Consider the following 13,303-nt stretch of genomic DNA (forward strand, 5'->3'; position numbering starts at 1 on the left):
GAAGCAGATCTTTAATTCGTTACGGTGTGTTATCACTGATCCCCATCAGGTGTTCTTGGTTTGGCTCTGTTGAGTACCCATCTGGCACCATTGTGTCTTTAAGTTCTGCCACTCAAAAGTGTATTCACGGTACAACGCCTTCCAAAGTCCTGTCCGTGTGAATTCAAGATGGGCGTGGTGTTCAGGCTCTAACGTGTGTCGATGTGTACTCAAGCATCTTCATGGTTCAATATAATGGTGTGATTATATTACCCAATCCTATGACCCTCACCAAGAGTGTCACGAAGATGGGGGGGAATTAATTGAGACCCCTGGGTGTGCGTTGTGATGAAAATACTCGCCGATGTTAATCTAATGCACACGTATGGACCCAATCCAGTGCTGGTTTTTATTTAGAAACAAGAGCCAAGCGGGTGTCCCTCTCTAAACTTACTTTATGAGAGCAGAGATAAAGACAAGCAATGAGGAACAAACGAGCGGTTACTGATTACCTCCGGTAGACTTTAAGCTCGTCCTTCCGACGGAGAAGAAAGTGGCACAGGGAAGATATCGGAATAATTAAAGCCTCAAAAAAAAGGTAAGATCAATATGTTTACCACCTATCCAGGCTGTTACTCATTCTATATGTGTAAGTAAATATATCTCACTGAATTATATATATTATAGATATGTGACTTATCCTGCTGTTGTTGGTGGTTGGTAACTTGAGTCTTGTCCGTTTGATGGTTGGTTATTTCTTCTCCTGATGGTCATTGTGACGGTTGTGTGTCAGACTTCATCGTTCCTCTTCAAACCACCCAAACCTGACAATGAGTGACAACGAGGAGGACAATGAGATCTCCTTTGCAGTAAAGGTATAAAAAAATCTGTTGGTTTTACAATGTCGTTGCACCTTTAAATATTTGTTCTGTTTGTCTATTTGTCTAGTTATTGTAGTCTAAAAGTCATTCGGATTGTCGTGACAATCTTTTTCATTGAGTGTGTGTGTGTGTGTGCGTGTGCGTGTGTGTGTGTGTGTGTGTACATCGATGTGTTTGTAGCTGCTAGGGAGGGTGGAGGTGCTTCGGTCGGATGGCATTCAGGTCCTGGCGGAGGCCGTGGAGAGTGTAAAGGTCAGAGCCTCCCATCTGTACATCACAATGTGCTTGCTCTATTCATTATACACACCGAGCTTATGCTGTAAATTCATAACCATTCATCATACAGCTCTATTTACAGCTACCATGACATGAGTCTCTAGTTTATCGTTCATTTTATTGTGTTTATTGTTGAACTATCTTGATTTGACAGTCAAATTAAATTATTGCGTGTGGAAACTCAACGTCAAACATTGAACTTCCACTTTGAGAGAACAAAGTGTGTCCTTCGGTCTAAAATACGCCGTTTGGTATTCGAGAAGTCTGCTTTGCTGCACACAGCAAAATAAACTAAAGCGGTGGATTGGCTGAAACAGTTTTCTTTGTGTGATGTCACCACCCGACCCACAGAACTCAGATGAAGACTCTGTGGAGAAAGTGCAGAAGAAGAACAAGGTGCATCTGTTTCTGTCTTCTAGCGGGATAGACATCCTGGAGAAGAAAACCAAAGTCAGTGACGCACACAAGCCCGCACGCATAGGCCCACATCCTCGCATGCATGCCTACACACACGCGCACACACACACACACAAACAAGCACATAAAAACACCCACGCAATCACATAAACACACAATCACGCACTCACACTCAAATGCACACACACACACACACACACACACACACACACACACACACACACACACACACACACATACTCTCTCCCTCATATTTAGTAAACTGTACACCTGTTGTCCTACTCTCTCTGCTCATATTTAAAACACAGTTAGTTGTACACCTGTTATTCTCTTCTCGCTCAAATCCAGTATTTGCTGTAAACCTGTCCCCCTCTCTGTTCATGTCCAGTATATGCTGTACACCTGCCCAATCTCCACTGTCTCCTTCTGTGGCGTCCTCCCCGCCACTCCCAAAGTCTTTGGCTTCGTGGCCAAACACCCGGCTTCAGACATGTACCACTGCTACCTGTTCCAGAGCCAGAAGTTTGTGAGTAGCCATGGCAAAATATCTCACCCGTCGACGCAACGGAAGTCTCTTTTGGATGTGAATGATTGTTTAGGACTCCATGGACATGAGTCCAATGTTATGCATGGTGTTAATATATGTGTTTATAAGTTCTTGAAAACGGTCTAATAATGGTGAAGGAGAATAATACATTATAAGTGAGGTCACTGGACCTTATCAGTCCTGTACTGAGCTTCTAAAATAATGTCTTTCTCTCCTCAGTCCCACACTCTGGTGTCGTTGATCGGCGATGCGTTTCGAGTGGGGAAGAAAGAGGAGAATGTCAGGGGCCAGCGAGACTTGATCGTGGAGGCCCTCAGACACAAGGTTGGCTGGAAGATCTTTCAGTGTTGAATAAAACAATTTAATATTTATTGAATCAAAATCAATAATTGATCAATAAGGATTCCTTTATCCTTATAAATGAGGTCTTATGAAATGACCATATAAATAGAACAGAAGCCTATTTAGATTCATTCTTTGTGTAGAACTAACTGCCACCTTATTTATTGTGCTTATTCTCTTTAGAACAAAGTCCTGCAGCGAGAGAATTCTGAACTGAGACAGAGGTTGGAAGAAAAGTAAAAGTAGGTAGAAATTGTTCATACAGTAGTGCTGATTTAAGCCTCCCAGTTGTTTTTAGTATTTTTATATTCATAGCACCGACACACACTTTTCCTTTTGTGATAAAGCCTACACTTTCTGAATTCTGATTCTATGTATTTTTATTTTATAGGTGCTGTGGAATCTCCCCAAAGAAAATGCTGAAAACAATACCACATCACCATGGATAAAGAATAATTAGAAGCTTTCCAGTATTTTGAGTTGAAATAAAAGTTATAATGTTTTGTTATTTCAATTAAAAATTATTACTGTTATCTGTGCGTCAAATATGAGTCTCCCACCGAACTTCAGCAGTCAACAGGTGGCAGCAGAGTAAACGGTAGTCCATGCGGAGCTGATGTTTACACCAGCAAGGAAGAAGGAAGTACACACTGTACCACAACCTGACCACAACCGCCGAAAGCCATCATGTCTCGAAAGCTTTAGTCCTGTCAGAACTGCGGTATAACTAAGTAAATAAACAAGGGCATGGGACGATTACTTTGTGGATCCAAAAGGTAAAGAAAAAGAAATAAGAATGACGTCCAAAACTAAATAAACGTAGTTTTCCTTAGCTAGCTCAGAGTTAATACAAGTGCGTCTGTTGTGCACTCTCGGCCCGACATGGTTGCTTTAATATCAGCAGCCCGGGTCCTGTGGCCGAATTATTGACACAATTCTGCTTCTTATCACGGCGTCGATTTTTTTTATATATATCGGCTTGGGGACCTGTCTGAATAAAAAAACCTACTTCCTGTTCCTAGATTTTGCATGAACCGCTAGTTGTCGCCGTCCGAAGGGAATAAGCTGGCTTGATCGTCAGCCATGGGCGCTCGGTGGTCCCGCAGCTCCGTCCCGCTGGCCCTTATCCCGCCGGGGGAGGACGCGGCGTCCCAGAACGGCGAGAACAACGACGAGGATGCAGACGATGACTCGCTGAACGGCCTGGACCGACAGGATGACATCGCCCGGTTCCCCTACGTGGAGTTCACTGGCAGAGACAGCATTACCTGCCCGACCTGCCAGGGCTCGGGTCGGATACCCTCCGGTGAGTTGGACGGCCAGCCAGTGTCTTACTACAATTTCATCATGCCCCAATAATTCACACTATAGGTGAGGTACTTTGGGCCACAAGTTGTCTTAAGGGGGTGCAGTGCTCCGAGTATGGGTATAGAGGGTTCTTTTCCCAGAGGAAAAATCCTTGGCTTGATTCCTGACATCACTAGCCTACTGAACAGTCTCTGTGCTGGATGTTGAACCTGCACACAAATGTTTGATAAAGATTAAGACTGGATTTTAGCAATAGATCAGCGATACCTTTCTGTATATATTTAGTGATAAAGTAGGAGATTTATGATAAAGTAATAGGGAGGCAGCCAAAGTAATTGTTCCTAAATCAATTTAATTCAATTTACGGAAATTACTGAACAGGAGTTACACTGTAACTTTTATCGACCTAAACAACCTTAATTTCTGAATCCATGTAACATTTCAGAGCAAGTGAACGAGTTGGTGGCACTGATTCCTTATAGTGACCAAAGACTGCGGCCCCAGAGGACGTAAGTAGATGTTTATTTTATTTCAGCTACCTTGTCTGCGCGCTTCCAACTTAAAAATCCATACAACCCAGAGAAATTATGTTATTAAATTAAGACAATGGATTGACATGACAACAAACCGTCATGTATCACTGTATAGCCCATTCATCGGCTTCTATAGCAGCTCATAGAGCCACTTTGTGAACGACAAAGTGCCATTGCGCCATTCTTTTTGCTGATACCATAATGAAATCCTACACAGGAAGCTGTACGTGGTTCTGTCCGCCGTGATGTGTCTCTTGGCCTCTACCCTGGTGGCCTTCTTCCTGTTCCCACGTCCCGTGGTCGTCGTGGACGACGGGATCCGCTCGGTGACGGTGCACTTCGACCACTCCGGGACCAGGGTCCTGATGAACATGACGGTACTGGTTCTGTTGCAGCTGCAGGTTCTGTGTTTTGGCTGTTGTAGGCTTAAGGGACTCCAAATCCCACAATGCAGTGTTTCAAGGTAGGCTGTGAGTAGGGGGTTTGACTGTCTTGCGAGACCAAAAGTTCAACCATATCCATAATGTTATGTCTGTCACAAGATAAGACGTTTCTGTATCATTCCCAGATGGGAACTTTGAGTTTCACAGCAGAAAGCATAGGCCTGTGTAGTTATGAAATGAGTTTAAAACATAAAAAAAAAAAAAAGACTACGTTATTTAAATCTACTCACTGGATATTATATTATATATTATCGTTTTTATACTATACGATTTTATGTTATGTTTTGCTATTATTATTTTGTATACTTACAAAATACAAAATACTTAATTTTCAATGCTAAATGTACGGAAAGTCAGACTAAATGTACGTTTGACATGCAAAATCAGACCTTTGAATACGATGTCTGTGGATATCAAATATTGTGTGTGTTGTCGCCCTCCCTCAGAGCTCGCTGAACTTCACCAACTCCAACTTCTTCTCTGTGCTGGTGAAGAGCCTCAGCTGCCAGGTGCTGTACATGAAGACGGTGGTGGGCACCCAGCAGCTGGACGACGTCATCACCATCCAGCCGCTCAGCATGAAACAGGTAGAGGAGGGGAGGGGACGACGGGGTGGGGGGGTAGGCAAGGTTGGAAGACGGGGAGAAGTCTCTGATCATTGTGGGGTCAGATTTCTTCCATATTTTGGCCTTTCACACCGCCGCAAAATCGGAGCCCGTTCCGGGCAAGTTCGGAGCTAGAACCAGTGTTTTGGTTTCACAACGCCAGAGAACCGGCTCCGGCCTGTAAAACCGATTCAACTCCAACCCCAGGATTGAACTGGGCTAGAACGAGAACTGCCTTTACGCCAGGGGCAGCGGGCGGGGTTATCCTTACCTTCATAAACAGGAAGACCAACGAAGACCGGCATCTTTAAAAACACAGAAGTAAACAATGGACGTGAAGACGAAAACGCAGTGGACCGTGGAGGAGACAACCTGTCTCCTTGGATTCTGGTCTTCTTCCGAGGTCCAGAACAAGTTAGAGGGAGCAACCCGGACAAAGCTATCTTCGAGCAGCTGCAGCCGTTTGCAGTGACGTGATGACGTTGCTCTCGCCGGCTCCATGGCTGGCTCTGGCCGGTGTGAAACCAACTGGTTCATAACTGGGATAAGGCTGGAACCAGTTTTGAACTGGCCCTAGCACCAGCCCGGAACTGGCTCTTGGTTCTTTTTGGTGTGAAAGGCCTAATTGTTCCGGTATAAAGATGTGTTCCTCCCTCTTCTTCCACCAGGTGAACTACACCGTCAGCGTGGTGATCGGGGACAGCGCCCCCTATGTCTAGTAAGTCGTACTTCAGTCTGGGCAATGCTGGTGAATATACGACATAGCAATGGTTACTGCTGACAGGCCCTGGGCCTGTCAGCAGTCACCAAAACAGGAAGGGAAGTAATGAAAGCCTTGAAACCCTTGTGGTTTTATCGGTTTTGTTGGTTTTGTAATTTGTTGACTTGACAACTGATTTGTGACATTCTTTATCTAATCTGTGTTTTCAGTTTTTTCTGCACCATGCCCAGTATCAAGGTCCACAACATTGTGGTTTTTACCCAGTGAGTATTCCATGGTCTCTTTTGACTGGTGGGGCTATCCCAGTTCCACTTTCTTCTTTTCTTCCTTTAAACAAGCAAGGTTTTAAGTCTCATCTACAGGGACTCCTACAGACTCAAACATAGAGAACAAATACATATTTTATGCACTTGTTAGGCGTGGTTGGTCAGGAATCCAACCCAGGACATTCTTTGAGTTATAGTAGTCGATAAGAGGTGTCACATCTTGGGAGAAGAGTGAAGTGGCTGTCTGATGTTTGAATCTCGGCCAGTGGGTTCTGGGTTTTGGTCCCAAATGTCCTCAGACCTACCTGAAGGCAGTCTCTCTCAGTTTCAATATCGCCATATATCTGTCAGTGCGGTCCAATATGTTGTAGGGCTGCTGGATTATGATAAAATCCTAATCATGATTATTTTGGTCAATATTGAAATCACTTTGTAACAGAGAACTTTGAAATTTCCCCTTTTAAAAAAATTCACAAAATGTTCAAGTAGAAAAGGTTCAAATAGAAAATAATGTACAAAATATGTATCAAGCTGCTGAAAAAATATATAGAAAATCGTTTAAACTCGGTTTATATTGGTTTGGAGATCGATTGACCCAAAAATCAAAAAAAGCGATCTAAATTCGATGAATTGCACAGCCCTACTATGACTTAACAACTGTTTGTGGCGAGCGGCCATATCACATGCACACAACATCCCGTGACTCTCCGGGTGTGTGTGTCGCCCTCCCAGGACGTCGGTGAAGACCTCCAACCTGGTGCGCTCGTCCCAGAACAGCCTGGAGGCCTACCGCTACATCGACTGCGGCAGCAACTCCACCTACGCCCAGCTCTCACACCACCGCTGGCACCGCCTCCCCAGCCACCCGGGCAGCAGCATCAGCAGCAGCCCTCCGTCGCAGCCCCCCCTGGCGCCCGACGCCCTCCTGCCCGACGCCTTGACGCCCAGCCCCCAGTCCTGGACGGCGCCAGGACCCCCGGTCTCGTAACGGGGCGAGGAGGAGGAGGAGGAGGAGGAGGTGTAGATCCACTGGACTGGAGCAACACTGGTAACAACGCTTTTGCTCACGGCTGTTATAGTATTTATTTATTCTTGTTTTTTTGTTTTTTTTGAGGGTCCGCGCAAAGTGTTGTATGATGGAAAAACGAAAAAAAAAAAGCCTATTGAGTTTTGATATTGAGTTTAACTTGCACTATCGGCGATTAGCTTTTAGTTGCCGCTTAGCCATGGAAAGTCAGGTTAATAGCGTTGCTTTAATGTGGCTCATTTGAGGCACAGCTAGGACCTTCTGGGGAGGTACGTGTCACAACACTAGTATAGGAGTCCACCGCCAGTTTATGGTGGCAGGCCAAGTCTTTATTTTTTTATTCTGAAGGGAAGCGGTAGGATTACTTTGGAACCCTAAGTTGTACTTTAATTAACAAAAAGAACCAGCAAACGATCTTCCTCTCAGGTGAACTCAGAAGGACGTGCTCAGGCCCGTCCATGACATTCCCAACATTTGGGCAGCCATGGTGTTTTCATTGGCCACAATGGCATCTCTTCTATAATGTCAGACTGCTCTAGCAACAAGCTTCTGCTAGTAGGCATGACAAGTAACAAACAACCTCCTTCAACAGAGAGCTGTTGTTGTTGAGCGTTTATCGAAACGATTGGGAGCAGCTGTGTGGAATTTGGCTTGTACGAGACAATAGACAAACAAGTCTTTTTTTTTTTCAACTCAAATCTTCTGGACTTTAAATTGGAGATAGTAATTTTGCTGTGTAACACTTTTTTCACTAAGTTGACACATGACCGTTAAGGTTAATCTTATTTGCTTGAGGTGTCAAGGGTCACTGGAGATAGAGATAATAAACAGTCTACCTCTTGCTGATATCTTTTATGTATTTAGACAACTGAAGGACTTAACGATTACCTTGCTCCTCACCGTATTCTAATGTCACAGAAAATAACGTTGATAAGCTCATCTCTTCCCTCTCACCTGTACCCACTAACTCCCTCTCCACTTAACCCCTCTGCACCATGACCTTACCATGCTAGCCGTTTAATACTTCCTTCAACACAGCATTTCAAAATAAGGGCTTTTGAAGTTTTTTGATATTTATACTGAAATGAAAACATATTTTTACTAGGCCACAATATTTTTATTAAAATCATATGACCCATGCCAATTAAGGGATAGGGATTGGGATAAAATAATGAAATAAGAGTTTCAAGATTTGAAAGTTCACCCATGGATGATATGATGCATTTTTTGGGCTCTCAGCCTCAAACGTTTGATATTTCACCGAAAAAGGAAAAACAAAACCTTTTAATTGTGGTCGATCTTGGGAGTTTATTTTGTTTTAAGTGATGGCGATTTGCATTTGTTATTTTTTTTTAAATTTCAATGAATGATGCTTTAATAGAGAATGTTATTTAATATCATTGTGGTGTTGATTTGTTGCAAAATAAATAATTAAAAGGGAATTATGAACTAATTGAATTGACGCTTCTGTTGTGGAAATTATCTTCTGAGAGTAAACACATGTAACTTCTTATTATGTCAAAGCCATGATTAGAGTTGATTTAATTCAGCTGAATGTGAGAGCGAACCCCACAGCAAACTTGCCTGAGCAATTGGCAAGCCTACAAACATGGGTTGTCGGCATGCGTTCAACATGAAAGCCTATCTCTTCAATATGACTCCGATGACAAACTGTGAGAAAGGCGATAGCAAATCATAGGCTGTGAACCCGGAGAACACACATTTTACAAAGCTCACACAATATTCAAGACAAGCAAATATTCCACCATATTCTACTCTTTATTTTAATTTAGCGAATCGATTTATATCATTAACACTATCCTAACAACGTCTTAGACACGCTATCTAAACTACAAGATCTGCCTGGTTAATGTCTAAACGTGAATCCCAACCCATGTTGGGTGTATTGTGATCGAGATTTGGTATGGATTGAGACAGGATGCTTTACTTAAGAACCGGGTGGAATCTGTCGACAGACCAGCGTGTGTCCCCTGGAGTCATGTTACTAGAGCAGGACTCACCAGAGAAGAAGCACATTAACCCTATTCTCAGTCTGTGGTATTCTGCAGTGGTGATGCTACACTCATTCTACAAAGATATGCCCAAGTGCTTAGAAAAGTTTTTTTTTTAATTACTACATTTACAAATGGTATCCCGTCAGCCGATTTGATGGATTTTGTTGATTGTTATCTTTCTTTTTTTTAATGCATGGATTTTGCGACGTTGCATTTGTTTGTTTACATGAGTAGCTGTAATGTTACTGTCTGTGTGATAGCGGTACATATGTGGTGTGTGGAACAAATCAAACAATTTGTATAATCATTGCTGCATAGGAAGGAAAATAAGGAAAATTAGACAAAATACTGACAAGGTCAAAAACAAAAGAAGCACATTTGTTCTGTGTTATTATCGTATTGTTATCATTATTAGATTATCACTCTTAGCTCAAATCAACGCGTCTTGTCAGGTTTCACTACGGGTAGAATTGGTGATCAGCATGGAGATTGAGAACATGGAACGGTAATGACTGCCTGTAATATGGAGTCAAACAATGGTTTTATTGACATCTGCCTTAGAGTTTTCCACTTCTGTCTCAGCCTTAGTACCCCCTCTTTAACATGCCTTAAGGCAGGGGTGTCACACTCATTTTCACCCCGGGCCATACAAGCATTACGGTTCCCCTGAAAGGGCTGGTTGCAACTGTAAGACTATATAATGGAACTATTCCTTAAGATATTGTTACATTACTCTCTCTCTGTTTGATCATTTATTCAAGTTTATAAATATACATTGCATGCTTGTACATGCAATTACATACATTTGAAAATATATGTAAGCAGCTAAGAAAATTGCTCTGTGTTATAATAACATGAATCCCTTTAATTTATCAAGTTAAGAAAACCAACATTACTCATTCAATCAAAGATCAAACTGTTCAAGTGAATAAAAAAGTGTAATATTATCAAACATAAGTTATTACATAAACTTTACTAAGCTCAAAAACTTTGTTTGAGGACTGCGGTCCTACCACCTTAATTCAATAGGGTATGTCACATCTCCATGTTTGGAGCAACCTCCTTCGAAAACGGCGGGAACTGGCGGGGATCCTGGCCACGAGCCTGGCCACGAGCCTGGCCACGAGCCTGAAGCACTGCCATATAATGACCAGTTGACCGTTGTCATTTTATCCTCCAGTTCCAGAACCATTTCACACAGGGCTTCTTGGTGGTGAATGCAATGATAGGTTATCAGAGGTGTGTGGCAGAACTTCTCTGCATTTCTGCCTTTTTTTTTTTTTAGGATTTTCAAATACATTTGAAGCTCCGGCGGGCCACATCAAAATGAGGTAGCTGGCCGGATTCGGCCCGCAGGCCGTGTTTGACATCTCTGTCTTAAGGGATTTGTACTAAGGCAGTTGGTACTGAGGGGTATTAACTGCCAAATGACACAAGTGGCACACTGTAAGGAACCTTATAACGTTCCCGAGTGCTCTTCTCTGAAACGCAAAGAAAAAGCACAATATTGGCCCGACCTCAACATTACTATGAATTTCAACTTTTACTCACCGCAGATTTTAAAATCTTTCGATGTAGAACTTTTTCAGTTCCTCAAAATCAAAATCAATTTCCCCTATTTATTTTCTCTGACGGTGTCCACATGCATTTCTCTCCACAGCATTTTCCTTTAAAACGCATTGACACGTATTCACCCCATAGTTATTCTTAAGTCGTTCTCAATTATATATAGGTGTGTATTATTAATTATCTATATACACAGGTATTCATTTATATTAAAATATATCGTCATTAAGCTAGTCATTTATTTACGCCTATACCTATCCATCTCTAATTATTTATGTATTCAACAAGTCATTAATTTATTCATGCATTTGCCTTAACGGCTGCATACATTTCCAAGAATCTGAGAGTGTTCTCTCACCTCATTTAATTGGGATGGTGTTGAATCCACTCTTGCCTCTTTATCGGTGTCCCAACGGTCTCATTCTCCCCTCAGACTAAAGATCAACATAAAGTACCTCCAGAGACCCCAGCTGTGTGCAGTTGACCTCGTTACTGTCGGACAATCAGTGGATCAAGTGATCCCAGCCTCGTTAGTCTCAGGAATGACCTGGTGGGAGTAAACCCCCTTAGACTTGTTTTTATAGCAAAGTTCAGCTGAATTTAGAGAGAGAACAACAAAGCCTTCAGTGGCATTTCTCAGGACTCTCCGAAGCTGCTTCTCAGAGGGGGGTCTTTCAAAGAACCCAGTCAGTAAGGCCGCAAACATGGGTAGTTGACATGCATTCAACATGGAGGCCTGCACCCCCAGAATGACTGGGATGACATACTGGGACAAAGGCGATGGCAACCCATATAGGATGCTGATCAAGATAGCCTTTGGACCTAATATACATTTTATGAAGCTCGCACAGCGTAAGGTAAGACAAGCACCGCTCACCAATGGTACATTTTTATCCACAGTTCAGATATCAACATTTTCCTGGCCTTAAAGTTAGCAGGGACACACCCATATTCTTTCAACTTGTTCAACAAAAAATGTGTTTATTGTCCTCAACCTTTTTAAATTAAAACCTTTTTAAAGAGTAATGAAAAAACGAAGGCCAACGAAAGTATACATTTGGTACCAGAACGTTTTATTATATTCTTAATTTGTGTGCATATACAATAATGTTTCATATTTTGCTATTTAAACAAGCTAGTTTTATTTTCCTCCTTCTCTTGTATTGTCGTATAGATGCACATGGGAAAATATATTACTACATAAAAACAGATCAACGAGAAAAAGACCACTATATATACTTTTATAGTTGTCATACAAGTAGTGTTTTTGGTGTATTATGAAACATGGCAGCACACTAAATGCAAAGTACAAATACATGAGGCGAAAATACAAAAATATATATAAAGCCTATTATTAATAATAGAGTGCTCTATCGTTGGTTATGTTTAACGGTCTTCAGGCCACTATTTTACATCAGTGGGAGAGTTGTATGTGTCTATCTTGACTTTGCCCAACATGTCAGCTTTGGATACAATTAATACTCGATAACCTCACACTGTTACGGGAGTAAAAAAATACTTTTGACATCATTATTAACTGTTTTATATACTGAAGTAAATATCTTATGTGGCAAGAATTAGGCCCTTGAATCAAAATTGGTCAAAATAACTGATACGGATGAGTCAACAGTCAATGTGTGCATAATCGAATAATAGACCAACGGCTCTGTAAAAAAAAGAAATACTCTCTTCTCTTGGCGTCTTTCCATTGTTTTCCATTTTAAACACATTACTTTTAAAACCTGCAGGGACACATAGCAACGCCTTGGTTTCTATTGGTTAGCTATAGCAGCTAGTCTGCTAACCTTACTTTCAATACCTTCCTTCCACCAGTCAATACCTCACAATCCCTCACTGTTGACGTTACGTACATTACATTCAGGTTATCTTTCATTAAGACCGTTATGTCTCTTACCCCACTCATAACTGTTTAATTGAATACAAAAATATTGATTGTCATTCATGGCTGAAATAAACGTGATCACTTAAGCTGTACATCATTCTGCTAGCCTTACGTAGGTCTTGATATATATTCACGAAACAATATACAGACAGAAATGTTCTTTGGTCACTTATTTGCAAAGACAAAGCAAAATAATGCATTTAGTTACAACACTGATATAAACATCTTACATATTTATAAAGGCAGTTATGTCTGTCAATCTCTGAGCCCTATGGGGAATATGCTTTCCCCTGACAGTGCAACAACTTGTTATAGAATCCACAAGTTCTATATAAAACGCAATCGGCAAGATTATCGTTGCTTCAACCCAAATCCCACGATAATACTTTGACGATAGTTTAAAGAGCTGTTTATGGACACCTTCCTTCTGCTTGAAAGCACTTACATGGTCTTGCTTACAGACCTAGTTCTGAA

The 13,303-nt window shown here is 41.8% G+C and overlaps 2 protein-coding genes across 4 annotated transcripts; both read left to right on the forward strand.

The window, feature by feature from the left end:
• Positions 1–37: 37 nt before the first annotated feature.
• LOC130387463 (PTB domain-containing engulfment adapter protein 1-like) lies at positions 38–2,925 on the forward strand. Of its 3 annotated transcripts, none has more exons than XM_056596572.1 (8): positions 38–577; positions 773–854; positions 1,041–1,112; positions 1,488–1,586; positions 1,942–2,079; positions 2,320–2,424; positions 2,626–2,684; positions 2,834–2,925. In XM_056596572.1, exons 2-7 carry the CDS (start codon positions 810–812, stop codon positions 2,680–2,682), a joined length of 516 nt encoding a protein of 171 aa, XP_056452547.1. In that variant the 5' UTR covers positions 38–577; positions 773–809; the 3' UTR covers positions 2,683–2,684; positions 2,834–2,925. The 3 variants fall into 3 exon arrangements, with proteins under 3 accessions (XP_056452547.1, XP_056452539.1, XP_056452556.1); XM_056596564.1 differs by having other exon boundaries at positions 38–573; positions 771–854; XM_056596581.1 differs by lacking the exon at positions 38–577 and adding an exon at positions 609–628.
• Positions 2,926–3,020: 95 nt separating this feature from the next.
• tmem106c (transmembrane protein 106C) lies at positions 3,021–8,033 on the forward strand. The gene is made up of 8 exons (XM_056596490.1): positions 3,021–3,218; positions 3,465–3,748; positions 4,196–4,259; positions 4,501–4,660; positions 5,173–5,313; positions 6,000–6,049; positions 6,262–6,315; positions 7,051–8,033. Exons 2-8 carry the CDS (start codon positions 3,526–3,528, stop codon positions 7,304–7,306), a joined length of 948 nt encoding a protein of 315 aa, XP_056452465.1. The 5' UTR covers positions 3,021–3,218; positions 3,465–3,525; the 3' UTR covers positions 7,307–8,033.
• The last annotated feature ends 5,270 nt before the right edge of the window (positions 8,034–13,303 follow it).

Source organism: Gadus chalcogrammus, chromosome 1 (assembly GCF_026213295.1).
Source record: "Gadus chalcogrammus isolate NIFS_2021 chromosome 1, NIFS_Gcha_1.0, whole genome shotgun sequence".
Lineage (NCBI taxonomy): Eukaryota > Metazoa > Chordata > Actinopteri > Gadiformes > Gadidae > Gadus > Gadus chalcogrammus.

Coding starts and splice junctions, on each gene's coding strand:
- tmem106c (XM_056596490.1), top strand. CDS start 3,526: ATGGGCGCTCGGTGGTCCCGCAGCTCCGTCCCGCTGGCCCTTATCCCG. Junction 3,749..4,195: donor CTCGGGTCGGATACCCTCCG/GTGAGTTGGACG, acceptor GTAACATTTCAG/AGCAAGTGAACGAGTTGGTG. Junction 5,314..5,999: donor AGCCGCTCAGCATGAAACAG/GTAGAGGAGGGG, acceptor TTCTTCCACCAG/GTGAACTACACCGTCAGCGT.
- LOC130387463 (XM_056596572.1), top strand. CDS start 810: ATGAGTGACAACGAGGAGGACAATGAGATCTCCTTTGCAGTAAAG. Junction 855..1,040: donor AGATCTCCTTTGCAGTAAAG/GTATAAAAAAAT, acceptor ATGTGTTTGTAG/CTGCTAGGGAGGGTGGAGGT. Junction 2,080..2,319: donor TGTTCCAGAGCCAGAAGTTT/GTGAGTAGCCAT, acceptor TTCTCTCCTCAG/TCCCACACTCTGGTGTCGTT.